Source organism: Drosophila nasuta, chromosome 2L (genome assembly GCF_023558535.2).
Source record: "Drosophila nasuta strain 15112-1781.00 chromosome 2L, ASM2355853v1, whole genome shotgun sequence".
Lineage (NCBI taxonomy): Eukaryota > Metazoa > Arthropoda > Insecta > Diptera > Drosophilidae > Drosophila > Drosophila nasuta.
The window spans coordinates 9,173,996-9,186,128 of record NC_083455.1 but is presented as its reverse complement, the minus strand read 5'-3'; the positions used below and the strand labels follow the sequence as shown (position 1 = coordinate 9,186,128).

Below are 12,133 nucleotides of genomic sequence, written 5' to 3'. Positions count from 1 at the left end.
GTTTGTGTTTGATTAAAAATTATTAATCAAAACTCAGATGCTTCAGCTAAATTGCAATTTTTAAAGCATAAAAATTGAAAATTTAGATAGAGAGTTCAATTGCTTTTATAACATAGTATACCATATATGGTATACATTATATACAAAAAGAATATAAATTAATTCAGGTAACAAATTTATATATAAGTCGGATTATCTTGCAAAGGTGCGTTAAATCGAATGTAGAACCTTTAGAACAAATTAATTTTAAATACTTCAGCCACAATAGTATTTCTGCTTTGTTAAAAGTAATTTTTTACTACATGATTTTGTAATCTTTCAAAAGTGACAACACCTTGCTGGGGAGTGCTTGGCAGCCACTGTGCGCCGAGGTTTATTTTGTGTGCCGGGTCGCATTCTGATTTGGTTTGATTAAATGGATGCCAGCGTTGACGACGCTGACGACGCTCCGCTTATCAGTTTCACCTTGGCCTTGATATCACTGATTGATGCTCATTGTGACTACGACACTCGCCACTGACCTATAACGACTGCAAACACACACAGTACACGACCCACGATGGACGACGTAGTCACGGCTGTCATTGAACTTGCCCAAATTAGTGTGATGCGATTACAATTTAGCTGTATTCAATTCATTTGTTTTCGCCTTCCAGTTGTGTTTGAGTTACAAGAATAAGCATTCTCCTTTATCTTTATTATCATTTACAGAACCGAAACGATTCCGGGCAATCCATCGTATAAGGCGACCATGCGACTGACGATAACCAATGTGCAGAGCAGCGATTATGGCAACTACAAATGCGTCGCCAAGAATCCTCGTGGCGACATGGACGGCAACATAAAGCTCTACAGTAAGTGCCATGTTATTTATACTTTTTAATATTGGCCCGCACACAGCGCATAGAGCACGCACGATAAATAACAAACGCTGACCTAAACATGCCCCTTTCTGTTTATGTTTGTTGTTGTTTGTTGTTTGGACACGGCGCAATTGAAAACTACACCATTTGTGGCTTTAATTATGGCAGACAAATGTGTGTGGCGATCAACTACCAGCCAGGCTGGTTGATGGAATTTCAGGCAAATAATGTGGTCATTACTTTTGGTTAGGCCACAGCCAACGGTCAACCAGGCAGAATATAGTTAACCAGCTGAACGGCAGTCAAACTATTCAAGAGTCAATCAACTCTTAGCAAAATAGAGCTCATATATTTATGTGTTATATTATTAAGTGCAAAGTGATTTATTTTTTTGTTTAATTTTAGTAATTTCAAGACAGAGAATAACATATTTTACTTACACGCGACACTAAAAAACATGTAAGGATGCAGTCCAGACTGTGATTACCCATCTTCAACCACATTCTTAAGATATACTAAATTAATATACCAAAAAATTCTGAAGCATACATACAAATAGATATGCAGAATAAAACTAAAACATATACAAGGCGATATGTGGTATATAGTATATTGTGATATAGTACTACATTAGATTGGTTGACAACGCAACTTACATTTAAATTTTTTTTTAATAACTTGTGACGACTCTAGCTTCAAAACTATTGATTTGCTATTTTTTCGATCTGCAAATGTTGAATAAAAATTTTGTCTCTATCCGTTATAGTTTCTGATCTAGGTCTTCATACGGAGAGACGGACATGTCGCAGATGAAGAAATTTGTACTTTATGCTTCTTTTTTGCACGTTGTATATATTTCCTTCCGTCTTAAAGTTAGAATACCCTTCTACGCTTTGCGTAGAAGCTGCAACGTGATAAATTTAAAATTTTTGCCATCTCTTTGCAGGAGTTTTGCTAAATGCTATTTTACTTCATTATTTTGAAGTTCACTGATATATTTTCTTCTTAGTTAGCTACTTTTCACCACACTATAATTTAAATGGCATATTTTAGGGAATTTTTGCTACTATTCGGGAGCAAGTGAACATTTTCGAATTAGTTATAAAATCTTTCAACAGAATCTGCCTACAAACAAACTAGAGCTCATTAAATTGTAGATAATTTACCATATTTTAAATTTAAGAAAACTTCCATGAGAAAAGTGCTTTAAATACTAACATGCTAACTTTAACTCTTTTACAGATAGTTTGCAACTTTTGTAGCGTGGGGTCAATTATATTAAAATAAGTTTAATTGAAACGAGCTGAACTTGAACTCAAATCTCTTTGTGTCAACTTTGCCAGAAATCCGGGTCCATCAAAATATTAACAAAGTTATTCCGTAAACTCAGCACAAAAATCTCCCTTCACATTTGGTTGGAAATTTGAGCTCTTTGAGCTTTGGCTAGCCAGGCTCGTATGCAGTTGACCAAATGTGTTTGCTGTCAGGTTTTAAAAGTAATTGCAAATCGATATGACAGTCGTTGTGGCGCGTTATGGCATGCGAGTACTTATGGGCAGCTAACACGGCGTATACGCGACAATTAAAATGCTGCCATTGTTTTGCTGGGCGTGAGCCAATAAAATGCCAATAATCTGTCAATTTGCTAAATCACTCCCCGTTGGCGGGCCATTAAAGTATCAGAGTATCAGCGAGTACGTAACTTTGATTCCGGTCACAAAAGTTCATAAAACAATATAAAATATCCTCCTCGTTCGTATCGTTTCGTTTCGATGCTCCACAAATAAAATCCAAATGAAAATACAAAAAAATTGAAGAGGGCGCCAGCCAAAAAGGGCCATGGCCAATAGAGGCCAGAAATTGTCAATGTGAAAATGCGACAAGTTAATTTATTTTTCTTTTCTTTTTTTGTTGGAGCTCTGCCGATAAAAACGCAGCTGGCAGACGGTAAACGGCAGCCGTCTGCCGACAACAATACGAGAGAGAGATAGAAAGAGGGAGAGAGAGAGAGGGGCAGCAATTAAAGGTAACAAAGAGCAACCACAGCAGCTGATAATAAGAGGCGACAATAATGCCCACATACACACATTGGCAACACAATGCGAACAATGAACCTGTGACAATTTTATTAAGTGGTCAGCATCGCTGCCATCATCCCTTGGCATAGCTGGCGATAAACAGTTAAGGATTGAAGCATGGCATCGCAAAGCCAAACGCCAAACACCAAGTGCCAACAGCTAAGCGCCAAGTTGCTTGTTCAAACCGACGAGAGTGTTCAGCATCAAGGCTCATAAATTTACTCAACAAATTGCAGGCGAATAATGATAGGACGCCCAGGAATGAATTGAATTGAAAACGAAAGCCGAATCAACCGGAGACAATTTACGATGGCTCGCAAGTGAAGTAAAAGCCTCCAAAATGAGCTGGCAGCAAATGCTTAGAGCTTAGCTCACAATAGCTCAGAATGGCTTTAAGATTAAAGACTTATTGTCTTTTAAGCTACTATAAGCACATTAGATAATGTGTTACTTTAGCAGAAATATCAACAAATTATAAGAAAATGATAGCTAGATAAGTTTATGTAAGGACAAATATCCATAAAATCATTTCTGATTCCATAATTTAGCTACATTAAGAGAAAAATTAGTAGTTTTGTTCTTTAATCGACAATTTGCGGAGTCAAAACTTCAACGATAATTAAAATTTATAAAATTCTCGATTTAAGAACGAAAAAATTATACGTTTGCTATTTAAATATGTATACATTATATTTTATAAAATTACTTACAATATTTAAAGATATAACATATTATATATCCGAACCGTTTAAGTTTTGCTCCTAGGAACGCTTACACAAAAATGCACAATATAATAGTACATATATTCGATTACGATTTGATTTTGATCAGATAAAAATTGTAGAAGCTATTTAAAAAATTCTTTTGAATGGACAAAAACGGCTTCTTTGCCGACAATGTGGAACATTTTGTACAATATTGTACTACTTTTTCTGATTGTAAATTAGTTAAGCAGTTCGTCGACTATTTAAAGTACATTATTGAATATTAATATCAAGCAACATTAATTATGCATAGAGTATTGATCATGGGCAATCCGTGCAACTATGCTATTAATTTGTTAAGTATTCAAACTTAAACTTTAAGATGAAGATTAATTGCATGTCTCGCATAATTTATCTCTTAAGCGTTTATCGAAAACGACAGCTCATACTCATTACCCTGCTCATCTCTTTATCTCCTCATTGCAGTGTCTAGTCCACCGACCACACAACCACCGCCCACAACCACAACGTTGCGCACGACAACAACAACAGTGAACTTTCTCTATGATGCCAACACACCCTTCAATGGCTTCTCTGGCGGCGATTTGCCCACAAACTCGGTGATTGTGTATGATAAATGTGAGTAGCTGCCATTTGTGATTTCGATTGTCATTTGCAAGTATTCATATCCATATCAATGTTCGTGATTTACAGTGGGCAATAAGTATCAATCGAATTTAAATGAGATCGGAAAATCTGAACAGAAACTCATGGGCAGCAATCCGGATAGCTACGATTGGTCCAAAGGTAAACGCAGTGGAGGCCACGCATTGCGATCCATTTGCTGGCTTACAATGCTTCTCACTCTGCTAGCAATTGAATCGCATCATTAGGACAAACAAGTAAATGCAAGCTGTATTAATAAAGTGCCATTACCAAAAACAAAGAAAATTACAAAAACGCAACAGAGCAAAACTAACAACTCGCAGCACACACATTGCAACAATAATAACAATGAGCAAACAAACAATGAATAAAAACAACAAATACTTAATTAAACAATTTGCCAATTGCAATGCGGTTAAATTTAGGTTCACTTCGTTTACCCAACCCCCAAGCGAAAACAATGAGGAAAAACAAATACAAGTGCTAGATTTATAAAAATAATAAAATCAACCATAACAGTTTATGGCAAACAAGCGGCAGTAAATTAAATAACAACATCTAAAAGCAGTGGAGAACCGAAAGGCGAATGCTCTTTCCAAAACTTAAAACAATTTTATTTAAGTCTGGGTTTCCTTTACAAATAATTATTGTTTAATTATAGGATTCAAAGTGAAGCCTGATTTGCCTTATTATTTATGTGTTTTACGTTTAAAAGTATTGCAAATTAAACAAATATTTTTTTTAATGTCTAATAATTTTTTTTATTTGATGACTTTTTACTTTACTTGATGAATAGCATGTAATAGGCCAATTAATAATGTATTACAAATCATATATATAATCATAAACTTTCGTTAATAAGCTGCCACTTTCGGTTCGGTTTCATTAGGCATAAGTTTTTTGTGGTATTCCTTTGCATTATTATGCCAAAAGCTGTTGCGGGAAAGAGCAGTTGAAACAAATTACCAAGCACATCAAATAAGATTGAATTTGAAAATATGAATAAAAACAAAAACAAAAATCTTAACGCTGCCAAATTGTTAAAATACACATATACAACAACACCAACACAAACACACAAACGCATATGTAAATAATTAGATAAACACTCGCAAACACACACGGACACTTTTATGTATTCATCAGACAGACTATTGTAAATTATGTACTCGTTATAAGCATTATAATAACTTGCGATATAATTTGTATTAAATTAGACAGCATTATAAATAATTTTGAAACTTGAAGTACGAGTATCATCAGCTCAAGGCGAGACACTAATCAAAACGAAAACGACAACAAAAACAAAACACTACAATTAAACTGTTAATCAACACGCAATTAATTTCAAATAAAACACAAGCATATTTATATTTAACCACAAAACTAAGCTCACATATTCAAATGGCAGCCTAATTAAGGATAAAACTAAACTAAACATAAACTATATTATAAACGAGTACGATACAGACATAACATAAATATATCATAGGCTTTAGTTTGTGTTTCTAATTGATAAGAGTGATAATGTACATTTAATTAAATTAATCCCCCCACTAAAAACAAACCGAGACGGCGGAATAAACATCATTATGCGATTGCTTCGTATGTAAAGGAAACAAATACAAATAAAATCAAACACACAATTATTCCCAATTTATTTCTTGAGAGTAGTCTATAAAAGTGAGAGGTGAGTAAACAAATTCTTACGAATAATTCTCCATTAATTTCGGAAGATTCTCCTAGTCATTATCAGATTTCAACTACTTTGGAAGACTTGAATGATCTGTAATTGGGTCACGGGATAACAAGCCTTATCCAAATCACTGCCAAACAAATGTCCAGAGCTCAGCAATAATGCATATATCAATAACAATCGAGTTGCAAGAGAATGACCGGCGAACACATTGGAGAGCTTACACTTTATGGTTGTGTGTGTGTGTGACGATTTTCGATTTTATTTGATTTCGTGTTTGCGCAGCACTTTGGGTACTAGAACGTGAAATTGTTATTGAGTCCGGGGGCGTTACCCACTTGGCTGCCAACAGTCAACTGCAAACTGCACAACTGCCAACCCGGACCGAACTGAAGCGAACCTGTGCATTCCACATAAGCAATGGATTACAATAGACAGAGACTTTGTTGCTGCCGAGCTAAGCTGCTCATGGTGCAGCTTGTTTGTTGGCCACAAAAACCCAAGGCAAATATTTTGACAAGCGTCGGCAATGGCAACGGCAACGGCAACGTGACGCTCCTTGTCCTACGTGGCGTATGCGCAATGCAAACACAAAAGAACCTTTCCTACACTCACAACACTCACAAGAGAAAGGCGAAAGAGCCGAATGTGATAAAGATGCTGATGATGCATTCAACATTCTACTTGACAACTAAAGCTGAATGGTCCAATTGAACTGCAAGCAAGTACTATTTCTGTCAATAGCTAACCCTTAACTGTCTGCCAACTAAAACCACATCAATTCGATTTTGAATGTGCCATTGACGGATCTGTTTAACTCTATCTCAGAATTTTGCAAGCTGAATTACGAAGATTAAATGATTCACTTATTGCTTCATGATTATGTATAATATATGAAATAATAAGAATAAATAAGAATCCCACCATTGAAGGATATCGCAATAACTACATAGAAGATTTTCATTTTTTTACGAGTATAATTGTTCTCATCAGTATCTTTTGTTTGACACAGGACGCGAAAAAGTCCAATGTTTGTATTGGCTATAGCCATCGTTGTGCCAAAGGACATCTCGATCGATATGCAAGTGGCCAAGATAAGAATGATTTTTGGAATTCGTGCTATTTATTCTATACATACCTTAATAATTTCGGTTATATTTTTTGTAAATCTCCTGAAAATCTTTGAATACCAATTGATAGTTTTGATTACCCTAAATGTCCCAAATCTTTGAAGATTTGGTCGACAAAAAAACGAATATCCCTTAACGAAAATAGACCATATCTTGGTCATATAAATTGCTAGTATCGCAAGGACCAACTCTTTCAATCAGAATTGCCAACTCTTGTTGCCATCGTGAAACACAAGAACGATTTTAATGCAAATTTTGTATTTATTTATTGTAAATTTATAAAATTAAAATTTTAAATTTGATGCTATTTTAATACTATGCTACTAATTGCAAAGACATTGATTATTATATGCTTTTAAAAATGCAGATAATGACGGGCTAATTTAAGTTCTATATCAACGTTTGTATGTTAATTATAATGATCATAGCTTTCTAAATACAGTCCTTTGCTTTAACTTTTTACATAAAGTTTATTAGAAATAAAAGTGTGTAACATTAAATGTTAGTGCCTAGATACATATAGATAATTACAAAAAAAATTAGTGGCATGCTTTGTTATGTGAGATGCTTAAATTTAAACGGCGACGGCGCGCTGGTCCAGAAGAGAATCGATTATCTTGTTGATGTGCTCACTGCAACTGCCCAGACAGACGTCCGCATACTCGATAAGAAATTGCATAAAGTTCTCGAGTTCCTCCATAGAGCAGGCACGAAATCCGTTGCTGCGAGCGATGTTGTCAATGGTTCGCAACTTCTGAGCGTATTCTGGTTTGCTGCGGCACTGTTTCAATGTGGCCTGGGTGAGTTTAGTGGGAAGCTCATAGTTCTTAATCCGCTGTTCGACACTTTTGAGCTTAATCTGCTGTTGCTGCAGCGTACGCAGCATTTGGGGCATAGACATGGTTGCGGCAGTAGTGATATTTGTTGGTGCCGAACGGACGACAGGCAACGTTTTGTCGAATAGTTCATCTAGGGGAACCGCCTCATAGTCTTGGCTAAACAAGTCCGGCGAGAAGGAGAGTCGAACGCTATTGTTGCTGAAACTGTCCGACTCGAATTCGGTTTGATCGAGATCGCTGGTCTTGATCGCATTGGTTGAGTTGTGGCTATGATTGTTGGGCCAGGCGTACTTGCTGCGGCCCTCCAGTCCATTGCTGTTGCCAGTCTGCAGTCCGACGAGCATGCTGTAGTTGCTCTCGATGGAGAACTTGGGCGATGTGTTCCAGAACTCGGGTATGCTGCTAAACTCAAAGTGATCGACGCCAAAGCGTAGCTCAAGCTCAGCATTCGTGCTCAGTTCGCTGTCCAGAAATTGGAATAGGCGCTCGATCTTTTCGCTGGAGATGTGCTTGCCACTGAAGGGCACTGCCAGATCGCCACTGGCAAACCAATAATGCGAGAATCCCTTCACACTAGGCGGTCGCTCGGGCAGCGACTTGGCTTCCTGCTGCACGCCGGCTGTTGATGATCTGCTGAATTTGTGTCCATCGATGCCAAAGGTTAGTTCTCGGGTCTCCCAACTCTTTTGCGTAAAGATCTCGTAGAGGAGACGCAAGCGATCGGGCGTATTGTGTGCCACATCCAGAGAGACGGTAAAGTCGCCAGCGGTGATCCAAAACTTCGATGGGGATTTAGTGGGCGACAGACTCTCCAGCTGGGACGAGCTCATCTCCACCGTCGGTGCATTGGCGAAAAATTCGCGCTCGCTACAAGTGGGTGTTGTTGGGGTATCCGAGGCGGCCGCCAAATCCAATGGATGATCCTCACGGATCACCTGCATGGCCAACGAACTGCGACGCGATCTATCCAGCTGCCCAATGGGACTGAACAGCTGTTGCTGTGCAGCACTCGAACCTTTGTTGCCGCCCTTCACCGGCGTGGAGAAGCCCGATGGCTTGGCATTGGCCATGCCCAGCGAGGAACGACGCAACGGGCTGGCATCGTTGGAGCATGTCTCGAAGCCCTGATCTATGAAACTGTCGCGCATCTGCCGCTGCTGTTGCTCCAGCGACTGACGTGGTGTCTGCGTTGGCGACTGATCGCTGTCGGCGTTGGGCGATGGGGACGACATTACGGTCAAGGTGTAAGCTGACTTGATCTTTCGCGGCGAGTTCACGTGACGCATCAGCGACTTGTCCAGCTCAATGTAACTCTGCTCGGGCAGTGGCAAGGTATGTGAAGCGGTTGCTGGAATTGTTGCATTTGTTGGCTTTTTCTTGGACTGCATTGCTGCTGGCTTGTAGTCGGAATCGGAGTCGGTGCTGGTCACTGCATTGGCCGTAGCTTCCACTATGGAATTCTCCTTCTTCCAAGTCAAAGTGCGACGCATTTTCTTTTTGCGCGGAGGTCGCACGGGCTTGGCAAAGTCAAACTCATCTGCGGCGGGCGGCGTTGGAGTCATTTCCGGCTGAGATTCATCGCTGGTTATCTGCAAGGATTTAAGAGGTTCCATTAGTAAACGAAACAAATGTGTAAAGTATAGAGAAATCGAATAGAAAAATATTGTTTATTGTTTTGAATTTAGAGAGCGGCTTGATCGCTTGCTGTTTGTCATTAACGTGACTCACCTTGGGTAATGTAGACAATCCGGATTCACTTTCCTCAGCATCGGATTGCTTGCGACTCGACGAGCTGCTCGAAGAGATGCAGTCACCGGTCTGCGGCTGGTTGACAAGACTGGGCCGCGGAGCTGGCACTGGTGGCGCCTGACGTTTCATTTTACGTGGCGTGGGCGTGGCAGCCGCTGGTGTAGTTGGTGTGCTTGGTGTTGCTGGTGTAGCTGGCGTAGTTGGTGTTGTTGCGGTTGCTATTGCTATCGCTGCTGTATCGACATCCTTATCCCTTTCATCCACATAGCTCGACTCCTTGGTCTTGTTCTCCAGTTCCAACTTCGCAATGGCCTCCTCAAGCAGACGTTCGACAGCCGACTTTTGGCTCAAATCACCAATAGAGGTAACGGTGCCCTGGGCGGGCATCTCATCACAGCTGTTGGCAATCTCGATGGTCTGCTCCTTGTCCGACACACTAGTGATGTCAAAGAGCACGCCATTCTCAGTGCTTAGCCAGGTGTAGAAGAGGCTCTCGAGCGGCTCGTTTTGAAAAAACGGATGACTATCGTTGCCAACACGCTCCTGACGTGTGCGTCGTATCTTCTTGGGCGGAGCATAAGCCTCGGTGGGCAGCACACTGCGTATGGCCGAGAGATTGCGCTTCTGCGAACTGCAAGCGAGCTGCTCACGTTGTGCTCTCTTCTGGCCCGGCAGCGGAACGAGACGTCGCTCCGGACTGGGCTTAATGACCACAGTCAGAGTGCTTACATGAAGCGAGGGCGTCGAAGGCGTTGACGACGAGGAGTTGCACTTGCCGGCTGGTGTTAAACGCTTTGGCGGGGTGTCGTGCAATGCACACTTCGCCTCCAGCTCTTGTGCCAAATGTCGGACACTGGCCTGTTGCTCGGCTATCACTTCGCCGCGAGCTATTTGCTTCTTGGCTTGTGCCTTTAGGTCGTCGGCATGCTCATTGAATTTGGGATGCTTGGCGGCAATGTCGCTGACAAATTGATTGAACAGCAACACCTTATCCTTCACGCTCAACTCACGGAACACATCCTCGGCGATCAGGCAAGTTCCTTGTACTGTTTCCCTTGTCTTCGCTGCCACTTGCCTGAGCTGAGGCTGTGGCTGTGACTGTGCCTTGGGCTCCGGCGATAGCGAGATGGAGAGCTCATTTTGCAGCGTCGCGTATTGCGAGACCTCGTTGCGTCGCAGCACCTGATTAAACTTCGAATTGAAGAGCTGTGCCATCTCCTTGACCTTCATGGGCAGCATAGAGCTTGTTCTTCCAGCTCCAGTTCCCCGCACAGCCTGCGGAGTTGCCAGCTGCTGCTCCGATTGCTGTTCGTACTTCTGCTTCAGTTCGCTGATTTTCATTTTACAACTATCCATCACCCTTGGCTTGGGCACAGCAGCCACCGGTTCACTGGCCAACTTGGCAATGACACTGGCCACTTTGCCGCTGCACGAGGCGAGCGTTGCGGTCGCCTCTTTTTTAGGCGTTACTGGCACCTCCTCATCAAAGTATTTCATCAGATTCTCGATGCTGGACAAGTCCAGATCAGTGATGGGAACACGTGAGGGTGTCCCATACGAGTTTTGATGCTCCAGAGCCGAGAGGAAACGATCATCGTCCACCGAGGAGACCTCGAACAGTTCCTCACGCGTCATCGTTGCACGCAGCAAACCACTTGCATCACTCACATCGCCACAATGGGCATGCCGGGAGCGACGCTCCTCAATCTCGGCATTCAGTTGAATCAATTCAGTCAGATCGGCGCTATTCATGGCCGCCGTATCCACGACAAGCTCGTGCTGCTTGTGATTATTGTTGGGCGTTGAATTGCTTAACACCATATTTCGAGAGGTTTCGATAAAGATTTCCACGTTGTTCACGTTAGACGTTTCAGTTTGTAACTGTGATCGCTTGCCGCAGAGCAGTGCCTTTTAAAGGAGGCACAGGTAAATGGAATGATACCTGTTAATCCGCTTCGGGTCATCTAGTTGAGGCGCAGCTGCATCTTGGGGTTTTCACCAAATCTAACGCGCATTTAATTATCTTCCTGGAATCCTTGAGCGACCTGTGGGCGGCAATAAAAAAAGGTGACAGGTAAAAGATTATCTAGAAATTTCGCGAAATCTAAGCTAATAAAATCAACCGATTTCGCTAGCTGACCTGACAAACTCATATAAGAACTTTGCTTGCACATGAACTGAATATATTTTAGGATGAACAATGCTGTACATATTTTATTAGGGGCAGAGTGGATTAGCTATATACAGCAATATGACAGCTGCAAAGAAAAGGTAAGTTCTGGGCCATTTCATAATCCACAATATGGCCGCCGTAGTCTAAGAATTCTAATTTATTTTCCTTTTAAATTTTCAGTTATTCAATTATTATATTTTTTAATAAAGAATAATAAATAAAATTATTTTATAAT

At 40.7% G+C, this 12,133-nt stretch overlaps 2 protein-coding genes across 3 annotated transcripts in view; one reads left to right on the top strand and one right to left on the bottom strand.

Moving 5' to 3' along the window:
• Positions 1-4,984, top strand: part of LOC132798727 (neurotrimin) — a 68,286-nt gene extending 63,302 nt beyond the window's left edge. Inside the window, exons 8-10 of the mRNA XM_060810686.1 lie at positions 712-854; positions 4,132-4,284; positions 4,360-4,984. Coding sequence (XP_060666669.1) covers positions 712-854; positions 4,132-4,284; positions 4,360-4,538 — 475 coding nt within the window. The 3' untranslated portion in view covers positions 4,539-4,984. The remainder of the gene's footprint in view (positions 1-711; positions 855-4,131; positions 4,285-4,359) is intronic.
• Positions 4,985-7,593: 2,609 nt separating this feature from the next.
• LOC132783589 (uncharacterized) overlaps positions 7,594-12,133 on the bottom strand; it is an 81,067-nt gene continuing 76,527 nt past the window's right edge. For both annotated transcript variants that reach the window (XM_060788846.1, XM_060788847.1), the window contains 2 exons: positions 9,705-11,770; positions 7,594-9,565 (listed from right to left, as the gene is read on the bottom strand). In XM_060788846.1, coding sequence (XP_060644829.1) covers positions 7,712-9,565; positions 9,705-11,546 — 3,696 coding nt within the window. In that variant the 5' untranslated portion in view covers positions 11,547-11,770 and the 3' untranslated portion in view covers positions 7,594-7,711. The remainder of the gene's footprint in view (positions 9,566-9,704; positions 11,771-12,133) is intronic.